This window comes from Phyllostomus discolor, chromosome 11 (assembly GCF_004126475.2).
Source record: "Phyllostomus discolor isolate MPI-MPIP mPhyDis1 chromosome 11, mPhyDis1.pri.v3, whole genome shotgun sequence".
In the NCBI taxonomy this organism is placed as follows: domain Eukaryota; kingdom Metazoa; phylum Chordata; class Mammalia; order Chiroptera; family Phyllostomidae; genus Phyllostomus; species Phyllostomus discolor.
In genome coordinates, this window is record NC_040913.2 from 21,779,099 (window position 1) to 21,805,966 (window position 26,868).

At 41.4% G+C, this 26,868-nt stretch overlaps 1 protein-coding gene across 4 annotated transcripts in view; it reads left to right on the forward strand.

Moving 5' to 3' along the window:
• Positions 1-26,868, forward strand: part of TBC1D4 (TBC1 domain family member 4) — a 178,747-nt gene that overhangs the window by 98,988 nt on the left and 52,891 nt on the right. For all 4 annotated transcript variants that reach the window (XM_036011289.1, XM_036011291.1, XM_036011290.1 and 1 more), the window contains exons 2-5: positions 9,903-10,490; positions 12,149-12,238; positions 15,322-15,426; positions 22,029-22,161. In XM_036011289.1, the coding sequence (XP_035867182.1) occupies positions 9,903-10,490; positions 12,149-12,238; positions 15,322-15,426; positions 22,029-22,161 (916 nt within the window). The remainder of the gene's footprint in view (positions 1-9,902; positions 10,491-12,148; positions 12,239-15,321; positions 15,427-22,028; positions 22,162-26,868) is intronic.

Here is a 26,868-nt window from a genome sequence, read left to right on the forward strand (position 1 = left end):
AATTTGAAGTGTTCAGAAAGGCACAGGTCACACCTCCCAGAGAAGGAGGTCAGCGATATGATCAGGGAGATGGAATGGGAGGGGGGAACTGAGCTGAAAGGTTTAAGGAATCTCTTTCTCTTTGATTCCTGAACAAACTCAGAAACCACCAAGAAAGCAGCAGTTAGAGAGTCACAGAGCCAAAAGTGAGTTTGCAGGCCCTGGCTGGTGTAGCTCAGTGGACTGAGTGCAGACTGTGAACCAAAAGGTCGCCAATTTGATTCCCAGTCAGGACACATGCCTGGGTTGTGGGCCAAGTCCCCGAGTGAGGGCCACATGAGAGGCAGCCACACACTGATGTTTCTCTTCCTCTCTTTCTTCCTCCCTTTTTCCCTCCCCCTCTCTCTAAAAATAAATAATTTTTAAAAAAGGACCAAAAAATGAGTTTGCGGCAAAGTGACTGAAAATATCTAAAATAACAAGGAAAGTGGGGACAGACTCACAGATGGAGAGCAGAATCACAGCTAGTGGGAGGGGGCGTTAGAGGGTGGAGGGATGGAGCCAAAAGGGAAAAGGACTCATGGAGATGGACAACAGTGTGGTGGTTGTTGGGGGTAGGGGGGGGTATAAGGGGACTGAATGGCAATGGAAAAAATACAATAAAGATAAAAAAATGCATTTGCTCAAGCAAAAAAAAATAAAATAAAAACCATTGAATTGACTAAAAAGCAAGTAAACATATATTTTACATTAAATAAAAATAAAGGGCAAGAAAAAGAAGAGAAAATACTAAGAACTAAGGCCTGGTCTGAGAGGAAACTGTTTTGGCTCAAGCCCAAGAATCTAAAGCCAAGTAATGTCAGTCTCAGCGATGCTTTGCTTTCAGTGGCCCCAGAGAGTTTCTTACCTCCTTATTTTCTTCTTTATTGATTCAACTTTTGATCTAAATGGTTTGTTCCCACATCTGTAAAACCAGATAGTGCACATCTAGTTTGATATTTTTGTAATTTTAAATCACCATATTATTCCGGTGAATTTAAAGTCTAGCTCTAGTGAAAATTAGACCTCTTTTTACTGTGCAAAATGTTTCTTAAAGTAATAGTTCATATTTTAACTGAATACAAAGAGTCACTGAAGTACTTCTGGATAAAAGTGAAAATGGCTTAAAACTCATTTTTATTTCTTATTAAGATGTTCAGACAGGCTCATGTTAAAAATAACAGACTGCACTTTTAAAGTAACTGGGACTGGAAAAACCTCGTGGGTTCTTAGGTAATGGTTAGTGTTTCCTTAACGGGCGTGAGCTATTTCAGGATGTGTATATACCATCTGATGACTTTCCATCGGCTGAAGATGAGATTTTATGAAACCAAATAGGAATTATAACCTTAAATGACAAAATTAGACTTTTCTCAACATGCTGAGCTGATCTTAATGATTTAAGTAAAACATAATTAGAAAGGAAATCTAGGACTTCCAGTGAAGATGGAGGCATAGGTAAACACAGCTTGCCTTCTTGCACAACCACAGCAAAACTTAAAACTAAATGACAAAAGAACTATCCCCCAGAATTAACAGAAAATCAAGCTGTATGGAAGCCTGGCAGCCAAGGAATAAAGTCACATTCATCCAGATGGGTAGGAGGGGTGGAGACACGGAATGGGCAGTCCCACACCCACATGTGGTGGATAAAAATTGGGAGGGATACTTCAAAAGTGGGGGATGCCAGCCCCATACTAGAGTACCCAGCCCAGGGTTCCAGTGCCAGGAAGATAAGTCCCCATAACTTCTGGCTGTGAAAACCAGTGGAGGTTGGGACAGCTGAAGAAACTGTGGGATTCTCAGGCATCTCCTCTTAAAGGGCCTGCAATGGCCTTAGGACCTATGCAGACTCACTCCCTCTGGGCTCCAGCACCAGGGCAGCAGCTGGGAAGGGCACTAGTGGCATACAGGGAGAAACTGAAGTCCCTGACATCAGGGTGAGTGCTGGGGGACAGCTTCATCTGGGACAAAACTCCAGAGGCCAGGCATCAGCCATTGTCCCTTTTCTGAGCCCTCCCAAACACAGGGCCATAGAGCAGCTACCCATATCAGATCCATCGACCTGGTTCACCCAGGTTGCTATACCCCTGGTGATTACCTAAGGCTTTGTCCAATCCAACTTACAGGTGCACTGTTCTGCAATAGGCCATGCAACTAACACAGGGAGTCAAAGCAGCTCTACCTAATACATAGAAACAAATACAGGAACAAATACTGCCAAAATGAGCAATATGGCCCAAATGATAGAACAGAACAAAATTCCAGAAAAAGAACTAAAAATTGGAAATGAGCAATCTATCAGATGCAGAGCTCAAAACACTGGTTATTAGGACACTCAAGGAAATGATTGGGTACTTCAACAGCATAAAAAAGACTGAGGCAGAAGTAGAGGGTACACTAAGTGAAATAAAGAAAAATTTACAGGGAATCAACAGTGGAGGGGGTGAAGCTGAGAATCAAATCGATGATTTGGAATACAAGGAAGAAAAATATTCAATCAGAACTGCAAGAAGAAAAAAGAATAAAAAAAAACCAAAGATAGGCTAAGGAGCATCTGGGACATGCTCCCAGATGGTACATTTTCAAATGTACCAACATTCAAATGATAAGGGTGCTGGGAGAAGAAAAAGAGCAAGAAATTGAAAACTTATTGGAAAAAAATAGTGAAAGAAAACTTCCCTAATTTGGTGAAGGACATAGACATACAAGTTCAGGAAGCATGGAGTCCCAAACAAGTTGGACCCAAAGAGGACCACACCAAGACACATCATAATTAAAAAGCCAAAGGTTCCTTGCTGGCATAGCTCAGTGGATTGAGCGTGGGCTGCAAACCAAAGTGTCACAGGTTTGATTCCCAGCCAGGCCACATGCCAGGGTTGCAGGCCACGGCCCCCAGCAACCGCACATTCATGTTTCTTTCTCTGTCTCTCTCTCTCTCTGTCTCTCTGTCTCTGTCTCTGTCTCTGTCTCTGTCTCTCTCTCTCACTCTCTCTCCCCCTCCCCTCTCTAAAAATAAATAAATAAATCTTTTTTAAAAAGTAGTAGCATAATCGATAAATATATTTTTTAAAAATCTCCCTTCCCCTAAAGGCATTTAATACTTCCAAAGCAAATATATTTCTTTTCTATACTGTCTCTATCTGATTGAGACCAGTTTAAATTGTTAGTTCTTTTCATTGGGCAGTTTTCTTTAGTTTGTTTTAAATGTTCCTGGTTTTTTTCTCACTTTCTTTTTACACCTATCCCTCTTTTTTTAAAAAAATTATCTATATCTTGCTGGGCTTACTCTAATTATTATAAAAAAGATTAATAAGGATTCTAGTGGTTAAGCTCATATCAATTAATTGTGAAAGGATTTACCCAGGTTTTTTTTTTTTTTTTTTGCTTTAAGTATGTTTTAAGCAGCTTATTCTCACATTCATATCTGCATCCATTTTTAATTGTTTGCTGAATTTAATCTGTTTATCAATGAAGTCTTTGAGGAAAATAGACAGTGTACTATAGATTAATCTCTTCATTTCTAATGAGTACTGGGCTCTGGCGATTATTTAAATAGCATCAGAAAGACAATGGTTAGCCAACTTAACATGTTCCTTCTAAAGAAAGCTAAAGCTTCTGCTGCCTCAGTCCTGAACAATCAGGGTGTTTCCTGAGTGCAGAGTCAGGAAATACTTTACTTTTGAAGCAATAACGGTTATTCCTGGAAGGTTTTATAGTTGGCTGCATAGTGATAACGTGGACTTTCAACAAATGCAGTGAAATTACTGCTGCCTTACTTACAAAGAAAGCTTCTTAAGTGCGACAGAAAGTTTATGCTGAGGATTACATCGGGTTGGTTTATTCGTTGCTCTTGGAGACCGACTCTCCCCTGACTTCCTGAGCGAAGGTATCTTTCCTTAGTGCTTTTAATCTAGATTTTGATCCAGTGTTTGACTGTTTAAACATTACTGTGTTGTAGTTGTAGAATTTGCTTCTTCATCAGGCAAAATGTAATTTCTGCAATACCACTGGATTGCTTGAAGTGTGATAAATAATTATGATACTTAATGAGAAATAACAGTGTGGCATTCAGGGATTTAGTGGGAAGTTTCGTTTAATCTGGAGTGAGGAATTGCTTTAATGTTTGAATATTTGAAAGTTGAATCTAAATTCTTTTAGTGAGATTATTAAAGTGTAATGACAAAGTACTATCTAAAGGTGGCACTGTGCTTTTTCGAAATAATCATGAGGCATTTGAAAAAAGCCCTGTTCATTTTATTGTTTCTTGAATTGATTATTGTGTCACTGGAGATGAGTAAGTTCAATGACTTACAATATTTCTAACTTAACCATAGAGGTAATTTTCTATCTCCTTTAGTGACATTGTGACAGAAATGAACCCACAGAAATTTGGATCTAGACCTTGATTGGCTATGTTATCTGCCCCCTTACCTTTCCCAGAGAAGAAACTGCAGGAAGCAGAATAGCAAAAATTTCTGCCTGAGCTAGGGATAGAACTCAAACCTTTCTCAATCTCTGGTTTGGTAGAGTGTTTTTTTTGTCATTATTATTGTTTCATGTTAAAGATTATGTGCTACCATGGAATAAAAACCTTGCCTTGAGTTGGCATTAAGTCCTCATCGGGCTCTGTGGGATGCAGGCAGATTCTGAGCCACAGCGTTTTTCGTATCCAGAGTGTGGGTAACCAGAGCTTGAAGCGCGAGTGTGCAGCTCGAGGTGCTCAGTGGCATCTGGACATGATTCTGACACACACATTGGCTTCCCAGTTGGGGTGAGCACTGAGCAGTGTGGAAAGCCGTGTTCTGTGTTTTGTGAACTGCCAGGTGTCTTGAATTATCAATAGGAATTTAATACACCTCTCTCGCTCCCAGAGAGCTTGTGTCAGGGTTCTGGCTAGTTGTTCACCACTACTTGTATGCCTGTTTGCTGACAGCGGTCACCCATTTTCTTCTGAGCACAGAAGACTTCCCCAGGGGTCATAGGAAGAGCCCCAAGTACGATTCAGAATCACCCCAACCCATTCTTTCACGTCAGAGCTCATGGTATAGTGGTATGGAAAAAACAAGGCACAATATATACAAGAAGTCAGCTATTAAATAAATAAATATGTATATACGCACATATATATATATCCCCTATATATATATGTTTATTCAGTTAACACTGTCCTATGGGAGAATACTGCTTTCCCAAAATATTTTTATGTGCAAGTACTAGATAGAGATTTCATTTCTCTTCTGCTGGTTCTGATTGCTCCTTGGAAAAAACACCTCAATAGAAGGTTTTCATGATTCTCTGATAACTCATTTCCCCACCATGGATATTTTACTGTTTTTACCCATGTGACCCTTCTGGTGCGGGCTCTGAGTGTGTAGACAGGGGCTGTATATTGATGACTTTCCTATGTGTCTTCCACATAAGGACAAAAGCAGAGGTGACTGTTGTTCGATCAGCCTCGCAGTTAGAGCCTCTGCAGCCCAGGCCACTGAAAGCTGTGGTGGGTTATGGCCTGAGAAATGGCGTTACAGGTAACTAGAATTTGTGTTCCATGGTGTAGTTAACAACTCAAATCACTGGAAGGTTAAATTACTCAGTTCAGTCCAGATGATGAGCTTTGCTTGAATTAGGTTGGCCAAAAAGTTCATTTAGTTTTTTTCTGTAAAATAAAAGACACATTTTTTCATTTTCACTAATAACTTTATTGATTTGAATATTTTGAGTATGCTGGCTATCTCCCATGTGGTATAATGTTGATTGCTCTCAATTAATGTCTCCATTTGATTGCTATCAACTTTCACTGGCCCACTAGACCATGTAGCATCGTCCAGTAAGGAATCTCCAGCATGAAACATCGCAAACCACTTTTGACACTTTCAATCAGTCACAGCACCTTCCCCATACACTGCACAAATCTTTTTTTGCATTTCAGTTGCATTTTTACCTTTCTTGCAATAATAAAGCATAATACACTGAAAATGTGTATTTTCTTCCATCTCCTATATTAAAATGGCTGCATAAAAATTGACCAATTTTGATGTTTTTTCTTTTAAATGCACACTGGTATGATAGCTGTGACAATACAATCTAACAAAATTGTTTCAAGTGAAGTTAAAGACAACTAAGCACTACAAGAGCCATCTTACAGAAAAAAACAAATGAAAATTTTGACCAGCCCAATATAAGCTGGATCATTAACTGAATTACTCAGTACATTTAGGTGTTGGGCCTTTACCCGTGGTCACAGGGAGTGTCCTGTGAGACTACAGAAATCCAGCCACTAACCAGTCATTCATGTAAGAGCTCTCATTATAATGGAAGAGAAAATGTGCAAGCACCAGTAGGGAGTAAGTGACACAGCTGAGTTGGAATTGACTTTATTTGCAGTTTCAATGGTGGGAAACAATATAACTTTAGTACCCCACCAAAATAATTTAAATATGTGTAACAAGATAAAAATTCTTCAGGTCCCAAAATATCCTACCTATAATATTTCTGATTCCATGCTTTTATAGAGACATGTTTGGAAATTTAGGAGCATTTGGGTTGCAAAATCAGATGGAAAGTATTTAGTAAAAATATGTTTTTGAGGGAGAAGGGGTCACTCTATCTTAGGGCTTTGCCAAGTGCACTAGAATTATCTTACCTTCAGCAGGGTTTAGTGTCAACTAGCTCACTCTCCACAGCTTTGAACCTTGTCGGGTACAAAAGTAAAAAGAAAACGTCAGAACCCTTTCTGGTGTGGCTTGGTTGGCTGGAGGGTAGTGCCCTACACCAAAAGGTCACAGGTTCTATTCCCAGTCAGGGCACATGCATGGATTGCAGGTTCAGTCCCCAGCTGGGGATCCTGTGGTTGGCTGATCGATGTTTCTCTTGTATTGATCTCTCTCTCTCTCCCCCACCTCCCTTCTCCCTTCTCTCTGGAATGAAAAAGAAAGAAAATGTCAGAGAGCAATGTTTCTGTGTCCCAAAATTCAGGTGTCACTCCCTTCTTCTCTCTCTATCATGAGAAAATAATAACAATAAAAAGGAAACTGTCACAGTGCTAAGGGTGACTGTCATGCTTTAGTACAAAACACCTGACTTTTTTTCTGAGTCATGTCAGGTGTTCAGGGTGAGTCACAGGAAACACCACAGCCAGCTGAAATTTTTGTGGTTTTTATTTTTTTATTTTTTTAAATTAAATCACTATTTTATTTTATTTTATTTTTCTAAAGATTTTATTTATTTATTTTTAGAGAGGGAAGGGAGGGGGATAGAGAGAGAGAAACATCAATGTGAGGTTGCTGGGGGCCGTGGCCTGCAGCCCAGGCATATGCCCTGACTGGGAATGGAACCTGTGATGCCTTGGTTTGCAGTCTGTGCTCAATCCACTGAGCTATGCCAGCCAGGGCTTTTTTGTGGCTTTTAAATTGTGAATCCTCTGACAATGTATCCCAAATAATCACATGAAAAAGAAGAAATTCTGGATTTAGAATGGGTGCTGGAACATTTGAAGATGCACCGTAGATGTCTGAGTGTGAAGCAACACTGTAGATAAGATGCTCTCCTCTTTTTCCAAAGATAAAAGTTACCAAAACAGTGTTTTATGCCAATACACATACTGAGGGTCTACTCTGTACCATGAATTATTCCAGGCTCTGTGGATTCAACAAGGAAAAAATGAGAAAAGGGAAGAAGGAAAAAAAGAGACAGAAACTACCAGTCTCCTAGAGCTTACATTTTAGCAAACAAATTATACAGAATGCTGTTGGTAAGTGCTATGCAGAGTACTGAAGTAGGGAAAAAGTCCAGGGCAATGCTGGCTGTGTGTGGGGGGGGAGGGGGCTTGGGGGGAGAATGGATGCTACCTCACAGGTGATACTAGCACATGGACTTAATTGAGGGGAGGGAGTGAGCCTTGCAGTTATGTGGGGGAGGAGCATGGAGGTCAGAGACCCGGAGAGAGGAGTGTGTCCCGTGTGTTCAGGGAAAAAACTAGGAGACTGGGGTGGCTGCAGCAGAGTGAGTGAGAGGGAGTGTCACCTAGGAGTAAGGTCACAGCTAATGAGGGAGGGATGGAAAGGTGGAAACCCAGGGTGGCTCTCTAACGATAACATGGAGGATGCATAGCCACAGTGCACATTTAATCCACGTGTATGTCATGCAGATGGCAAGGGCCCTATAGGACACTGTAAGGAGCTTGTCTTTCACCCTTTATGAAATGGGGAGCTTGGAGGATTTGCAGGTGAGTGACATGAGAAGGATCCTTTTGACGTTTGAGCATAGATCGAAGGGGCCAAGGAATACCAGTTACAAGGTTATTGCTGCAAACCAGATGAGAGATGATGAGCAGTATTCCATTGTGTGGATGTACCACATTTTGTTTATCCATTCACTCTTTTCTTCAGTATAGTTGAGATATAATTGACATATGACATTGTATTAGTTTAAGGTATACAACATAATAATTTGATACATGCATGCACTGTGAAATGATTACCACAATAAGTCTAGTAATAAGTATATTACATCCCCAGAACTTACTTACCTTATAACTAGAAGTTTGTACCTTTGACCCCTTTACCCATTCTCTCCACTGTTTCTATGAACCTGTTTCTTTAAATTTTTATTTTTAGATTCCACTATAAGTGAGACCATATAGTATTTGTCTTTCTTTGTCTGCCTTACTCAGCAGAATGCCCTCAGGGTTCATGCATGTTGTCCCTAATTGCAGGATTTCCTTTTTGATGGCTACATAATATTCCTGTGTATTTGTGTGCACATGTATTTCCTATCTTCTTTATTTGCTTATCTACTGATGGGCACTTGGGTTGTTTCCGAATTTTGGCTACTGTGAATCATACCGCAGTGAACTCAGGGGTGCAGACAGCTTTTCAAGGTAGTGCTTCTGTTTCCTTTGTACTTATACCCAGAAATAGAATCACTGGGTCCTGTGGTAGTTCTATGTTTAATATTTTGAGGTACCTCCATACTGTTTCCCATAGTGGCTGTACCAATCAGGTATTACTTGTTAATGAACATTTGGGCTGTTTCCAGTTTGGGGCTCTTTTGACCAAGGCTGCTGTGAATATTCGTACACAAGCTTTTGTGTGGGCTTATGTTTTCAGGCTTCGGCTAAGTCTTAGCAGTGCCATGGTTGGGTCCTGAGTTAAGCCTGTGTTTAAGTCCTGAGAAAGTGCTGAGCAGTTTTCTGCATGGTGTGTGCCGTTGAACATTTCTGAATGCAGTGTATGCAAGTTCCGGTTGCTCCATGGTTGCCCCGGTGGGCTTTGGCCTTTTCGATGGTAGCCACTCTAATGGATTTGTAGCTGTGTTATTTTACTGTGGTTTTAAGTTGTATTTTCCCTGATGGCTAATGCTGATGAAGGGCGTCTGGATTTTAATCTGTCCCTCCAGGAAGTTTATTTCATGTTCTTTGTTGAAACTTTCATTCCTTTCAGCTGAGACTCATAATAACACTTATTCATCTGTTCATTCATTCATGTATTTTCAGTTATTACACTTTTAAAAAATTTATCTTTTCCCCTTCATTTTAACTTTTGATGCCCTTCATAATAACTTTTGAAAGTACTCAAAGGATATACTCTGATTTATTAAAGGCTAGTAGTGGCCTATATCATCTCATGGTTTTGTTCCTGGGAAATGAATACATTTAAAATGGGAATGTGTAATACTGATACCATTAGATGTCCATCTTTTAAGGCATTTATGTCTGAGTGCAATCGAAATTTGTTTTCCCTTATGCAAGGTCTCACAGTTACTTTTCGTATTTTATCATTTCCTAGGAGAATGCATTCTGTGTGATAATAACAGGTCTGGGTCAACATACACTATTTCTAAAGAGTCAACCGAAATAAGTGTGTTTTAATTACTTTCTTTAGGTTCCTGAGGTGATCAGCAGCATAAGGCAGTTGTCTAAAGCTGCCATGCAGGAGGATGCCAAGCCCAGCAAGGACGCGGAGGATGCCTTCTACAACTCGCAGAAGTTCGAGGTCCTGTACTGCGGCAAGGTGACCGTGACCCACAAGAATGCCCCGTCCAGCCTCATTGACGACTGCATTGAAAAGTTCAGCCTGCACGAGCAGCAGCGCCTGAAGATCCAGGGCGAGCAGCGTGGGCCAGAGGCCGGCAATGACCGAGTCATCTTCGAAGTCGAGGGGCCCAGTTCACTCTCAGACATTCTGTTGGAGGAAGAGGATGGCGACACCAACACCCACCCTGCCTTACCAAACGTGGCCAGCCAGCCGGCGTTGTCCAGCTCCCGATCTTGCTTCCCTGAGCGGATTTTGGAAGATTCTGGCTTTGATGAACAGCAGGAGTTCCGGTCTCGGTGCAGCAGCGTCACCGGAGTCCTGCAAAGGAAAGTCCATGAGAACAGCCAAAAACCACAGCTGCGAAGGAGACACGCCAGCGCGCCCAGTCACGTACAGCCCTCGGACTCGGAGAAGAACAGGACCATGCTGTTTCAGGTGCTGCCCTGGCGCCGTGCCCTGGGCCGTTCGTTCGCCGTGCGCTGCCGGAGCAGAGCAGCCCGGCGCCCGGCTCCTCCCATTTCCTCCCTCTGCAGTTACCCAGCTTTAATTCTCTCCCCTTGGGAAGCAGATCGGGGGGCGGGAGGAGAAGGAGCAGAGGAAAGGGGAGAGGGGTGGAGAGAAAGGCGGAGGTGGAATGTGGATTGTAAGAAGTGAGGGGGCAGGGCGGGGAGAGGTGGAGAGAGAAGCGACTGAAGGAGCCTCCTGGAAAGCTGGTGGAAGGAATAAGAAGAGACGGTTGATTACTCTTGATATCACCAGCAGTTTGCCTTAGGTGGTTCTTCAATAAATGTGGTTGCTGGTTTTTAAACAACTGCAGGAAGCCAGTTTTATAGAGGATGTAAAGATGCAACTGGGGAGTGTGAATAGGCGCGGAGGAGAGAGAAAGATTTTAGAGGAAAAAAGTTCAGAGGCTCACAGGTTTATTTTCAGCTGAGATTGCACACAAAAGAGAATGTTAAAGAACTCCTATAGGCCTGATAATTGACTGGGTTGGGGATTAAACTCATTTGGTGCAAGCTATATTTATTCTAGGTGTAAAATGTCTTAAGTGTAAAAAGTTTTTGAAGTTGTGCAGGGTATAGAAAATAAGTTCCACTTAAAAGAGCTTAATTTGTCACAAAGTGCTGTATGTCGAGTTTCTCTAATCCTGAGTTTGTAAGATTGGAGTTTTGTTGGGGGCGGGGTGGGGCGGTGCGGGAAGAAGGACTGCCCTTTTATCCTGCTGTGAAAAACCCAGGAGAAGGAAATTCCACACCTTGGTAAACAGTCCCTGTGTGTAATATTTGCTTTATCAGAAGTTCATGAGTTCTTTAGATTTTTTTAAAAAAATAACTCTAGGCATATAAAATGTCTATCATCTTGTCCTTGGTGATGTGTTACCTGTTTTCCTTCTTCTTTGGGCCCCCGGATTTACTCTTTTTCTGAACAAGCCACAGACAGTCCTTGCTGTTTGTTCATTTTTCTGAATGGTGGTTTACTTAAAATTTTAAAAAATTATCTGCCTGATGGCAAATACAGAGGTGAGCAAAAGTAGGTTCACAGTTGTGAGTACAGGAAACACAAGTTTATTCTTATATTATTATTGATTAATTATTGTATTTTTTGTCCTATTTGTCCTCTTCATGTTATTATTTTGTACTCTTCCTTATGATTTATCCTTTAGGTACTGATAGCTGGTAATTTAACCTACTTTTGCCTGCCCCTGTATACCTTTTTATTCACCATTTGGGAGAAAGTATGATTATAAATTAAAATGAAATAATTTGGTAGTTTTAGAAATCACAAAGTAAGGAAAGGTTTCATTTTTTTTTGAATAGAGAATCACTTTTAATCTGAAAAAAAAGTTTCTTGTATCTTGTAAATGAAGACCAACATAATGTTTATGATTTTTTTAGACAAAAGAAAGAAGTATGAGGCAGCTGCTATTTGGAGTTGAAATATTGGTTGGATTGGATGATGCAGCACACATGCATTATGTATATCTGGATATGGCACTGGAATCTATACTATTAGTTGAATGTTTAATTGTAAAGTAAGATGTTAGGTCCTTGTGAATTGAAATTAACTGGAATTTATTGATTTTTATTTTTAAGGTTGGACGGTTTGAGGTTAACCTTATCAGCCCAGACACTAAGTCAGTTGTGCTTGAAAAGAATTTTAAAGATATCTCTTCTTGTTCACAGGTATGTATTGAAGTAGAGCACAGTTTTGAGGAAACCAGCTAAATGTTGTTTCTAAATTAACCACAAAGTTAACTGGGCTTTCACATCTTCAAACTGGAATATTCTTTTTAGTTGTAATCATTCAAGTGGTTGTGTCCTCAGCCAAGTGTGTTGATGTGTTTGTGTCTTTCTCAGTGGCGAAGTCCTGCCCAGGTTCCTCCTGTCATAACAGTTGGCCTCATTTTCCTCAGCCCTTTCTTTTCATAGCGTCACTTCGTGAAACTCCTTCCACCGATGGAGTTTTTGTGGTGACGAGTTCTCCCGAAAAGGCCTTCACAGACAGCGTTCCTCCAACTCTCGGGCAGTGGGACTTGTGGGCATCACTGAGTCATGTTTGCTCTGTACTCGGGAACCGGGCAGTGAAAGGAGAACCAGCACTTTCAAGTTCTATTGATGTAAACGCTAAATTTTGAAAACCAGGCTTTGGAATGTTCATGTTCTTTTGTTTATTTTTAATTCACGCACTGTATATTTGAAAGTCGTTTGAATAAGTGGTACAGCTAAATGTGTACAAGGTCGTATTTGGCACTGACTAGTGTCCTCAGTACCATACTAATAATTTAGAATATGCCGAAGGTAAAACTACCTAAATATATTGTAGAAATAGAAAAAAAAAGGAAGATGTTGCAGTAGAGGGAGCCTCTAAATCTAAATATGGGCAGGTTAAAAATGCAACGCTGCCTCTGAGGAAGTCACGGGAACAAAGAAGGACTAACTTCTGTTCCAGCAAGGTGACTTAGATGTACCTACAGGAAACTCGGTCTCACCAGGATCCCTTCCTATAGTTCAATGTTGGAACGTCAAGACTGCCTTTTTTTGTTGTTTTAATTTGGAGTTAGTGGTGCCATAGATATGATAGTCAGACATCTTCCCCTTTGAAAATGACAAGTTTTTATATAACTTGTTGATTACTCACCTCAGCCTCAGCTAATGGTGTTTCATTTTGTTCTGTTATGTGGAGACATAAAATTATGTTGTAAAGGTAAAAATGTTCTCCTCTAATAATGAAAAGAGGCAGCATCTCCCTATAGGAAGAATATATCGCAAATTGCTAATTTCCTATTTAAAGGACAAAAAATTGGGTAGAGTGATTATCCGCTTTCACAGAAAAAGTATTTAAATAGCATTGTCATAATTATCTGTTTACTGGGAGTCCCTGCAAGGTCAAAAGCTCTGTGAGGGCAGGTGGCTTAGTCTGTGGCGTCTGTCGTGTTCTGTAGAGCATCAGAATAAGATGCGTTAAGACAGATCTTCACACTTGGGTATTCCATAGTGTGGAGTGGATATTTCCACATGTAGGTCCTTGTGCCAAGCTGGGGAGAGGGTGGCATATGAACCAGCGGAGTGACTGCCCCCTGCCCCGGAGCACAGAGAATCATCCTAAAAAAGTGCCTCTCACCCGCACAGTCCCCAAGCCTTTCAGTGAGAAAACTGGTAATGCTCATTGAACACCCAAGGAGGAAGAATAGATAAAGGGGGGTGGGGAGCCAAAAACAAAAAGAACCAGCCAAACCAAATGTGTAAAACATGTTTAAGTAAGCTTTCTATTCTGACATCCTAGACCAGAAAATGAATTGAACGAACATATAACAGAAATTTGTGGAAAGTCTTTGAAAGAAATAATTGTCCAGTTAACCTCTGCTCCTTGCTGAGTGGCTCTGCTCCTTACTGCTCCCATCCACAGCATTGAACGGGTACAGTGTGGCCACGTTCAGGAATAGGCTTGCTTTTCAACACATGCACACCTGCTAATGTTTCCTTCTTCAGAATCTGTGGGGCCGTGTCCCTGGCAAGCATGGGGAGTAAGACAGTGGTTTCCTTTACTGGAAGCAGGGCCACTGCCCGAAGACTCCCTGAGCTAATGAGGCCCTGTGAATGTTCCCCCTTTAGTACTAAGCTAGTAAAAGATATTCTGCAATCACTAATGAGCTGTACCAGATGGAGCTGACTTTCACCTCATGAATTGTCACCTCACTCCTCTTTATTGACTTTTTCCTTTTTATCAGAGTTGATTTCCCTTTTCCTGTCTGTTGGATAGCTTGAGCTTATTATTACAAGAATAGTGGTTACCATTTATCAAATGTGCCAGAAACAATGATCGATATTTCTTAGTTCCCAATCACAAAAATTTCTTACAGTCGGGAGAAATGGGGCCTCATAGGTAAGTACTAGCAGCCCAGTGTGATGCCTCATACTGAGCAGGCGGTCGAACTGAGATTGAAGCTCCGATCTGTGTGCCTCCCAAGTCCTCTTTTTACAAATTTTTTCATTGGGGTTTCATTGGGGTTTATCATTGCGTGCTGACTGCACAGCAACGATAAATTATTGCCTAACTGGCTTTTCAAAGTCCTGGGCTTGTTATTAAGATAACAGGGTACTGTCTACTAATTGGTTATGAATGTATTCAGGCTGACTGAGATTCACAAATGATTCAGAATTTTTTGTTAAGTGTATCTGAGGTTCTTTAGCCTGCATTCAGGAAGTATGGTGATTGGTGGATTTGGATAACTGACATCTGCAACAATTTCTTTAATGTGTCTTCTTCTAGCTGGTGTGGCTCTTTAATGTCTATAAGGAGACAAATATTCTTGTATTTTTCATGCTCACTTTTGGAAATGGCATCATTTCATTGGAGCATTGTTAGATGTATTTTTCCGATTTTTAGCCTCGTATAGACAAGAACAGGGTTTATGATGAATCACCAGACTGCCTGTTCTAAGAAGACCAATAAATTGTAAATTCCATTACTTGCAAACACTGAGAAGCACTTTTATTACAAGAGACTGTGGATCATGCCATCATATTTTTTTTCCTGTGGCCCTGAGTAAACAGTGCTTGTCTGAAAAAAAAAATAAGTTTTTGTTCGTGTCCTTTACTTTATGTATCAAAAGTCCACCGTATGAATTTGTTATGACATTACGTCCCCGATCACAGCGCTGCAGGGAGATTTGCAGAAGTGTGACAGCACAGAACTAATGTTGATTTCCATGGTGTTGGTTCAAAAGGACATATTCCCATGAACGCCCCCTTCTCTCCCCCTCCAGGGTATAAAGCACGTCGATCACTTCGGCTTTATCTGCCGGGAGTCAGCAGAGCCCGGGCTGAGCCAGTATATCTGCTACGTGTTCCAGTGTGCCAGCGAGTCTCTGGTAAGTGGTACGATCGCCCCTGCCCAGGTGGCCACACAAGTCTCTTATGAGCCAAGCCTCGCAGAGCAGCCATCACCGGAAAAAGGAGGGGACGACTAGAAATAGGTTTCTGCTCTTCAAAGCAACACAACAGTAGGAAAAACAGAGTTTGTCATGGTGGGCCCTGGCCGGGGCCAGCTGGATGGAGCGCTGACCCGATACGCCAAGGCTGTGCGTTTGCTCCCTGGTCAGGGCTCGTTCGAGGGGCAACCGACAATGTGTGAATAAGTGGAACAACAAATCAATGTTTCTCTGTCTCTCTCCCTCTCCCTTACTCTCCTTTTCTCTCTCTAAAATCAATACATAAAATCTTTTTAAAAAGTCACGGTAATTTTTAAGTCAAGATACTTTCTTGAGCTTAGTGAATCCAGTCATCTTACTAGGAGGCAAGGACAAGTCTAATGATAGGAGAAGAGCTGTGACTTTTTCCGTTGCTCGTGTAAGAAGATAAGGAAGGCCTCTGACTCCTTACTCTTAATTGCTGCAACATCTCAGAATAGATAGTGCTTATACAGCAGGGCAAAAAATGATTTTATTTTATTTCATTAGCCCTGTCTTTATTTTAAAAATACTTCATTTTTTATGGCCTTATTTTAGCCTTCATTTTCTTTCTTTGGAATTGTAAAGATCATTCTTGTCTTTACCACCCTTCACCCCCCCTCCCCCACACACACACACTCCATACACCTTTTATGGTGGCTACTGGAGTTTGAAAAGAAACATGTAAGGCAAACTTGGAAATACAGCTGAGTAAATAAAAGTATATTGATATTTTTCCTATAATTTCTTACTTATTTTTCTACTTGTGTTCTCTTTCCTAACCATTTTAACACAAACCTTTAGATATAACACCAACACGTGAAGAAGAAAATTTCCTTGGACAGATAATCCTCCCACAAATATTTCTTCTACCACATGCCACTTAAATGTGTTTAAATAAGCCAGGCAGCATTCTCTTTGTGTCCTTGGTGCACGAGTCCTGTGTAACTCGTGCTTTCTGTAGACTCCGTGTGGAGACTTAGTGTAGCAATGATAAGGGCATGGAAGTGAATTGGTACAAATATACTTCCTGGGGGGTGCCTCCCGGATCCCACCCTTTTCCTCTAGGGATTATAGCATTGTATCACCCACAGTGTCTTACTCAAGAGAGATCCATTTGAGTTTTGTTCTCGCTCTAGGTAAGTGACCACACCTGTGAAAAATCTAAGTGTTGATGTCTAAATGACTCCTGTGTAACAGTTCAGTTCAGGGCTGGAGATGGAAATGCAGGGTTGTTATGACGTCAGTGACAGTTGAAGCATGGGAGGGGGTGAGTAGCCAGGGGCAAGGAAGAGCGAGAACGCCGAAGAGAACCAAGGATACAAAACTGAAAAATGCCAACCAAGTAGGAGGTAGGTAGAGCCTGATAATGCAGGGTAGTCTGCTGCCCATGCCTGCTCCTCTCCAACCCCTGCCCGGCTCACCCCTCACTGCCTCCCCACCCTGTTCCTCTTTCGAGCTAAGACTGATTTCCCCCGTGTTCTTGGAGCCTTAGCTCCCCTGTCTTCCGCAAAACCGTCATATATTCCATATTTTTTGTTGGCAGCTCCATTCATCTAACTTCCCAATTTAGAAGCCACAATGCATTCTTCTTCACCTTCTCTATTTACTGTTCACCAAAGTCCATCGACTCAACACGGAAATGTCCCTTATATCCGCCTTACCTCCTTTTTCTCTCTGCTCCCTGACTCTGGGCTTTTATCTTAGTCTCCCTGCCCCTGGTTCGATGTCCTCCATCCACGTTCTATATTACGCTATAGTCTTCTTTCTCTCAGTATTTCTTCATCAAAAACTAGTTTAGCCCTGTGGCTGGTGTGGCTCAGAAGATTGAGTGACAGCCTGCAAACCAAAGGGTCACTGGTTCAATTCCCAGTCAGAGCACATTCCTGGGTTGCAGACCAGGTCCCCTGTAGGGGGCGTGCAAGAGGCAACCACACATTGATGTTTCTCTCATTCTCTTTCTCCTGCTCTTCCCCTCTAAAAATAATAAAATCTAAAAAAACCACACAAAAACAAAAAAACCCAGTTTAGACCTCTTTTTTAAGGGACAAAATCTACATTGTCTAGCATGGCAGAAGGGCCTGCCTTATTGTTCTTCCATCCTCACTGAAGGCCTCCCCCCCTTCCAGGATGGTGTCCTCACACATGCTGTTCTGTCCGCTCAACTTCTCTGGGCCGGACCTCGGAGGCTGGTGTGATGATTGCTGTGACAGTGCTTTCATTTGGTTTGCTGCTGAATCAGCAAATGGTTTGCATGTGCGACACAGGAGCGACACAGGAGCACTAGGGTTTCAGTGAGTGGCTGGGGCTCCCTGTTGGGCAGGGGCAGGGACCGACACCAGGTGGGCCTCAGGGGTCTGCCCTGCCACCACACAAGGAGGTGGCGTGTGCCTTCATTATCTATTTTGACAGTCCCTTTCATGCTGCTTCACTGGATGGGAAGCAGGCCTGGCCTTGCCCTGCCATAATCTGAGTCTACTTCCTCTTCTTTTCTACCTGGTACTTTTTTGGGACCCAGCTTAAATGTCACATCCTAGTGAAGGCTCTTCTGACACCTGTTTTCAGGAATTGACTTCTGTAGTCACTCTGTCGTCAGAGCTCTTGTGACACCTTATTCACAGGTCACTCACAGCTCCTACAAATCCCCACACTTATGTATTGGCTCACACCTTTCTACTCCAGGAGGTTATGAATCCCACAGAGTTAGGACCCTTTGTATTCTTGTCATCTGCTCCAGCGAGTGTTTCTAGGATGCTAGCTGGGTGCCTGTGAAGGGTATTTTGACTGATGGAATGTATTACTCCTGACTTCAGGTGATCATTTTCTGGGTGCTGTTAACTCTCTCATTCCTGGATTGTCTACAGTAAAAGGAAGACACTGCAAAACGTTCTTATTTCCAACCCTTTTTACACATTTTGTTTTGTGTGTAGTTGTATTTTTGTTTGGCATTCGTGCATGTGGAATGAATGAGTTTTTGAAACAGCGATTCAGAGTCGAAGGTCTGGGAACATGCTGTGTTTTTCTACCTTAAGACGCTCTGTGACTAGGGCAACAGACTGCACTGGCTGAGAATGTCTTCCTCCTACACTGAACTTGACGAGAATCTCAGTTTTGGCACCGCTGTTCTTAAGAACAGGCCCGCACTCGAGCCTCTGAAGCCCTGTTTAATTTTATCGGAAGGCATCTTAACTGAATAGGGAGATGTCAGGACTGCAAGCTAGGAGAAAAATTAGGTGTGAATTTCCTGCATAACAGAGGATGGCTCAAGCAGCTGACAAATGGAACAAAGCAAAACAGTCAAATATTATAGGTCTGTGCAGCGTTATATGATTGATGTGGCTTGGCAGTTGTGTAAGACAATATATGGTAAAACCACGCATGCTGACTTCTCTGAGGACAAAGAATACACAATCAGCACTTTCTTTTGCTTCTCTGTAGCAATGGCTATGAATTGATAAACAGTGTAGTGCTCTCTGATGGGCCCCAGAGGGTTATTTTGGAAGTTTAGATGCTCAGCACTCCTTCCTTCCTTCTTTTGTGAAATATAGCTGCAGATAAGTGGGTTGATTTTGTTTAACCAACCCTTGAGATTTGGAGACAATGCCATTTCTGTTTTCTCCAAAATTGGTTTAAGAGGCGTGAAAAAAATGGAAGTTACTACTACTTATAGAAAAGGAAAAGGTAAAATTCCACAAATACACATAGTAATGGGGAAGTATTTGTTATACTTCACCAGGGCAAGTATAACAAAAAAAATAAATAAAGACCCGGGCTACCAAGACAGGTTTAATTTTTTCCAGAGGATTAGATTCAATAATCTTTTTTTGTATTTTATTTAATCTTTATTGTATTTTTTCCATTATCATTTAGTCCCCTTACACCCCCTGCCCCCAGCAATCACCACACCGTTGTCTATGTCCGTGAGTCCTTTCTCATTTTCGCTCAATCCCTCCACCCCCTAACCTCCCCCTCCACTCACTGTCCTCCTGCTCTCCATCCATGTAGACTCAGTAATGTTTTGCAGTCCTTACACACTCTGTAATTCTTAGGCTTATGCTACAATGCTATGAAATACCTACCTACATTTAGTGTATAAATGCTTATGAGCATTGCTTCATAATGGATTTTCACCTAAATTGGATTTATTTGTCCCATCGCATACTTTTCATTGGAAATTTGCTTTTGCTTGATGGTAATGCTAAGAATACTTCCTTTGTGTTTGTATATGATTGATTTATCTTTACCCATTTTTTAACTTTTAACCTTTTAACACAACCTATGACATTTTTTGTTTTATAGCTGAATAAAAGCAATTAAGTTATTCATATTACACTAATTTGAACTTGTAGTTGCTCTGATCCCATGACTAAAACTTATAGGTGGATTAAAAAAAATAAACCACTTAAAATTTCAGAAGTCACCTAAAGTTTTTAGTAATATTTATGGCTGGAAGAAATTGGTAATCACATTTCAGACATTAAAAGGGCCTTTTGTTTCATCTAGAAATAGAAAAGAAAACAGGAAAGTTTATTATTTCAATTGGAGGCTTTTTTGCAATGCAGTATTACTAAATAACAACAAATCTACACGAAAGCTGAGCCCTGAATAAATGAGAAGCAAGAATGTAGCAATAAATAAACTTCTGCATAAGTAATTGAAATTGCTTTTGAATACATAATAAGGCAAATGAAACCAAAATTGGAAGGGATTAAACATGTAATGCTTTTATTTTCAAGAACTAGAAATCTTTATTTTTAATTATAGTGTAAAAGAACACACTTTATGAATAATTCATTTTAATTCCTGGAGTGATATAAAAGTATCCATAAGCCCTTTAAAATGTTGGTAATATAGTAAAACGTAACCTACTAATGACTGGCTACTTAGTGTTTGATCTCTCCTTTTAGTAATATTAGAAGAATAAAGTTTCATTTTATTCTGGGTTCCGCATACACTCAAATGCAGAAGTAGAGTAAATCCCTTAAGTATTAGATCTTTTTTCAACTGGGTCATAGGGAAAGGGGAATAAGAGTCTTTAAAAAAGAAACAGTTTACAAGCAGTGGCAAATGGTTTTGGATATTAAAGGTAGTTCCGATGAGCCCCTTAGTGCTTCACGGCTCTCCGTGCAGGTGTTAGATTTCGATCTCAGCTGTGCAGCGTGTGGGAAAGCCACGCCGAACACGGGTGTTTGCTTCCCAGAGAAGGCAACACGGCCTGAAGTGGGTTTAACAGAGCCTGAGGATGAGCTGTCTGTGGACTGAAGAAGCAACCAGCAGCCGGGAAACTGGAATGCTAGATTCACACTTGTTGACTGGGTCCCTGGAAGGGCGAGGAAGGAAGCAGCTGGCTGTTCTCAGGTTGCCGGCCCAGGGCTGAGACCAGCTGTTAGAAAGCACGACATCAGGACCTCTTAGTGTCACCAGTCAGGGGTGAAATGATAATGAACTAGAGGCCGCAGAGACAGGATGAGCAATGTTTGTAGACTTCTCCAACATTGTATAAATTGAACTTGTTTCCTCCCCAGAAGTCTGCTTAAATAGGTTTTGTTTTTTTTTGCACTAAAAAATTATCCAGGAGGATAAAGTAAATAGGATACATATCAACACAAGTGAATAGTAAACCTACTTTGTTGCTCATTATATGTTGCAGGTAAAATTCCAAAGAGATCTTTATCTGAATACCTAAAGAGAGACCTGATTGACTATCAACCCGCCTGGGAGAGCATAGCATTTGGTGGGATTCAAAAAATAGCATTCAATAACAGATCAGTATTATACTACACACATTAGAATGGTCTTGTTTCAAGCCAGTCAGAGAAAGACAAACACCGTATGATCTCGCTCATATGTGGAATCTAATGAACACACTGAACTGACAAGGAAAATGGGGACAGACCCATAGGTGGAGAGCTAGTGGAGGAGGGGAGGGAGGGGGTAGAAGGATTGAGCAAAAAGGAAAAAGAACTCATGGACATGGAAAACAGTGTGGCGATTGCAGGGGGGAGGGGAGTATATGGGGACTCAATGGTAATGGAAAAATACAATAAAGATTAAATTTAAAAGATGGTCTTATTTCATCCAACTTTCAAATAAATGTGTAATTAAAGATCTAGCTTCAAGAGAGTATTTTCTCTCTCAGATCTGTAGTCATGCCCTGGCCGATGTAGCTCAGCTGGTTGGAGCATTGTCCTGTAAACTGAAAGGTCACAGGTTTGATTCCTGGTCAGGTCACAAACCTAGGTTGCCGGTTTAGTCCCCAGTCGGTGCGCGTGTGAGAGACAACCAATAGATATTTATCTCTCACTTCGATGTTTCTCTCTCTCTTTCTCTCTCTCCCTCCCTCTCTCCCTCCATGATCAATGGGCATGTCCTAGGGTGAGGATAAAAAAAAGAGAGTTCTGTAGTCATCAAAATTCCATTATTTATTTAGTCAGCATCAACAAAGTCTGACATTGCTGTTGGGATTTCAGTGTGTTACCTTGCTCATGTGCTTGTGCAGACCTGAGTTCTGTTGCTTCCTGTAGGTGGATGAGGTGATGCTAACTCTGAAACAGGCTTTCAGCACGGCGGCGGCCCTGCAGAGTGCCAAGACCCAGATCAAGCTGTGCGAGGCCTGCCCTATGCACTCGCTGCACAAGCTCTGTGAAAGGATTGAAGGTACAGTATAACTTGGCCTTTGCAAAAGAGAAGTTTGCTTTGGCACTGGGGAAGTGAGAAAGTTGCTATGTCATTGAAAGGTTCTTTGTTTCGATGGAAATCAAGGGCCCAAAGGATCATTTCTCACGACCAGTCAAATTTGCGTTGTCAGTCTCTCCTAGGCGCCCGGTGCCTGCCCCTCTTCTTTTCCCCGTCTTCTTTACTCTTAACTTCTTTTTTTCCCTGAAGGCAGACTCAAGGAAGGGACTTGTATTTCCCATAGTTCTTAAGACTGTGCTATGTACACAGCCGGGAACTGACCAAATATTTGTTGAATGAAAGAAGAGAGGCAAAACCATTTCAGAATGTCGGCTGTTTTAAGTCTTTTCTTTTTCAGCCCCTTTCACTTGGTGATTATTCCCTTTCCCTAAAGGCTGAAGACGGGAATGAAACTTGTGTGACTTTGAGGGACATTTAAACATGAGAGAGATAATTGGTGTGATATTATAAAGCATTTTTTAAAAAATGTATTCTTAGGAGGGGAGGGGCATGAGGGAGAGATGACTGACTTACCTTCCCTTTCTTCTCCTAATGGTCTTACTAACAAAAAAGTTTGAAAAATACTGTGTAAGAGAAGAAGCACAACTTCATAAGCACTTGTTAAGCGTCTCCTATGTGCCAGGCAGTGTGCTGGGCCCTTGGGACTCAGAAGTGGTTGAGATGAGGACTTGCCCTCAGAAAGCTGACAGAGTGGAGAGGAGAAGGCAGGTCTGGAGCCAGTGAGTGCAGTTCAGCACGACAGGTGTTACAATAGGTGGGCAGAGTGCAGACTCCAGGACAGAGCGGAGAGTGGTCCGGTCATGTAAATGCACACTGTGACTCCTCTTGAGTAGGTAGCAGAACCGTAGGCACGTGGCAAAATCGATGATGGATAGCAAGTATTGATTGAATATCAATTCAACTCTGTAATCAGGGACTATTTACATGTAATACTCAGATTTTAAAATTTGTAATTATAATTTTATAATTACAGTGCACATTATTTTCAAACATATTATATAACCTTTCCAAAAATGGAACATTTTTTTGGTGTATGGTACAGGGAACATTATAAATCTGTGGAGGAAAGGCTGAATTACTCAAGAAATGGTGTTGGATCAATTTGCTATTTAAAGAGATAAAAATTCTGCATTTCACTGCATTTCAAAATACTGCATTTCACTGTAGGTGGATCGAAGGCCTTAGTGTGTAGTAAACAGACTATTAAAATCATTCAAAGAAAATAAGAATATTGTTCTGTCCTTAAACAAGTCTATATTAAGATATAAAAATGCAAAACTATTAAAAGAAGACCTTGACAGATTTGATTTTATAGAAATTAAAAAACTTTATGTGACAATGACTGCTTATTTGGAAGTTAAATGATAAGTGACAAATGAGGGAATAACAGGTTGGTATTCAGAATTTGTAAGGACTCTTATTAGCTGTCAGAAAAAGAGAAAACCACCAGTAAGAAATTGTGCAAATCATATTAAAATACACTCCTGTGAAAAGGAAATTAAAAGGCCCGATAATAAAAATGACAAGATGCTCGATATTACTGTATGTCAGAGGCACGCAAATCAAATCAACAAGATATGCATCGGATTAGCAGCCGGCTGGCGAGACTGCAGAGACAGGGATGCATTTAGGCAGGTGCTGATGGGAGTGCAGTCAGCACGGCATTTGGGGGCAGCTAATAGAAACCCTCTAACGGAAAACTACATATGCCCTGCTAACCAGCAGTTCCGTGTCTTAATAAGGGAAACTCTTATCTAGGTTCAGAAGGTGACACTTTAATTTCCAAGGTTATATTCTTTATAAATAATGGAAAATTGGAAACAACCTAAATGTGCATAATAGGGTAACTCAAGTATGTTCATATAATGGAGCAATTAATGGGAGTGAATTTTAACTGTTTATGAACTTGGATACATCTAACAATGACATTATTTAGTGAAGAAAATAATTTGCTGAAGAACACCCATACCTTGATGCTATATATTCAGAGAAATACATAAAATGATACCCTGTCCCGTATTTCTTATAAATTTTTTTAAATTTGGTCTACTTTTAGACTTACATTAAAGTTGCAGAGGGTTTCAAAATATTCCTCCCCCATCCACCAGCATTTTTAACATCTTCTGCAGTCCAGTGCAATGATCAGGACAGGATCTTAACATTGGTGCAATATTATTATCCCAACTAAACACTTCATTTGATTTTCACCTTTTTTTTTTTCACTCATGTCCTTTCTTTTTGTTCCGGGATCTCAGGCCGGATCCCACATTGTACGTGGTTATTTCGCCCTGGTCCCCCGCAGTCTGCAAGCCCTCCTGAGTCTTTCCATGTCTTTTATGGCCTCACCTTCCCCCACGAGTGTAGCTCAGTCATTTTGCTGAATGCCCATCACTGTGGCCTGTCTTGATGTCTTCTCACACGTGGACGGAGGTCCCTCCTCCCTGGCACTGTGGGACCGTGCCGCATCCTTCTCAACACATCATCTCGTGGGGCTCACGAGGCCGTTTCATTCCTGGTCTGGCGACCTTATCACCTGGTCGGGGTGGTCTCTGGGATTTCCCACTGTAAAATTACTATCGTTCCTTCCAGACTTAACAGATATTTTAGGGAAGACAGTTTGAATCTACACAAATTCTTTTCTCTTATCCCCTTGCCCACTGATTCTATAAAAGGCAAATTTAGCTCTATTTATAATGTTCTCATATTTTTAAGATGTAGAATGTATATTACTTGGGTAATAACATATAAAACATATATATGTATGTTTTATATTCGCATTTGGCATCAAATATGTTCCAAATGTTAATAGAATAATGATGAGTAATATTTTTACCTTTGAATTTTTAGTTTTCAAACCTCACACCATAAAAATAAATTATGTCTATGTAGACAAAGCTAAAGAGTTAGGAGTAAAGGAGCAAGTTTGTATCTCTGTTTTAAAAAATTACATTGTAGATGTGTTTTAAAATATATTTTCTGTTACAGAAAAGAAGCTTTAAACTTTCAAATGAATAGATAGTCCGTCAGAAACAGGCTCTAACACACAGGGAAGCTATAGTGGTGGGACGGACTCTATTTATAGGAGTGGACCTCAGTTTAGTGGCATCTGAAGTGTTTATAGTTTTAAAGACCTTTCTAAAGATAAAGCATATGAATTAAGAATCCAGAATTAGCAGCCCTCCCCCGCCCACCCCGCCAAGATCTTGAAGGAACTCTAAAACTTAAGCTTCCCTAGTTTCAAGGGATGCATGGTGACTGGAAAACGATTCACGCAGGCTGTTTTCCAAAGGCCTTGGATGACACCTTCTTTTTCCGCTGCCCGTGACATTGGGCAAAGAGAGCAAACATGGGGCAGTGCTGTCGCAGAAGGAATAAAAGTAGCAACAACAGGAGTCACTCTGTCTAGGCTCGGTTTGTTATCCCACTTAATCCATGGGGAAACCCCGAAAGATAGGTACTGTTTTTATCCTCAGTTTACTCATGAGGACACTGAGGCACTGAGACACAGGTGGTTAATAACTGCCACATCCGAAATGCTTGGAAGGAGCAGAACCAGGATTTGAACTTGTTCAGTCTGTTTCCAAGGCAACCCAATGCCTTCTCTCTGAGGGTCTAGCAGGAGGCTGGGGTTTTCAGGGCCAGGCTGCCTTGAAGCCTGGGCATCTCTGTGTTTCCCAGAGCTATTTCATCTGAGTAAGGTAACAGCATGGATTCTGAGCTTGTTCATGTTTAGGTGCAAAGTGTAAGGCTGGGAAGAGGACTGCATTTAGATTCATTCAGAAATTGAGTGAGGAAGATAATTATAAGTAGCACGTAGATAATATTTCATATCACTTCCTGAGCTTTATAGTATCCTGTCAATAAATTTGGCCGTGTTAATGAGTTCTGTTTTTATTGAAAAAAAAAAAGAAAGTAGATACCTATGCTGATGTGAGCTGACAAGTATGCTGATTGCCTGTGTCAGGTGAGTCTCACCATTTAGGCGGGAGGAGCAGGGCCAGCTGTGCCTGTGGACCAACGGGAATCCAGGAGGCAGCGTCAGAATAGGAAACGAAAGTGATGCTGAACATCGTGGAGATGGAGCATTATCCTCAGTCTTGTTTTCCTACACTCGCATGCATGAGGGATAAACAGTACATTTGCCTCTCAGTGTCCCTGATTCACTAATCTGCGACTCTGAAACGGGGAGAAGGAAGTCGAATCAGATTCGCAGCAGTGGAGCCGGCCTGTATAATTTGAAAGTAAACTCCAGCTGTTTCCAGTTTCTGTCCTGGAACAAAGGTCTGAAGAAACCTCTGGGGCTATGGATTTAGTTACACATTTCACCTAACTGCCCTCTCTACTTCTTCCCTGTTAAGTCTTTCATCCCCCTAGTCATGTTAATAAGACACTGGAATGGTAAACAGCCAAAGCCAAACAGCCTTGTGAATGAGGTTCTTACTGTGTTGCCTAAGGAACCCCTTCAGGAGACTTTGCCAGCACAGAAGCGATGGCAGCGCGTGTCGGCACGTGTCAGGATGAGCCGCGGTGCCTGCTGTCCCTGTGGGCAGCTGCAGAGCTCCCCTCAGGACTGCGTGGCACACCGCACAGCAACGCTTGCTTCCTGCCGGTCCCCACTGGGGACCGTGCAAGTGGTTTCAAGCAGGCTCCCCGGCGGCACTGTGCACC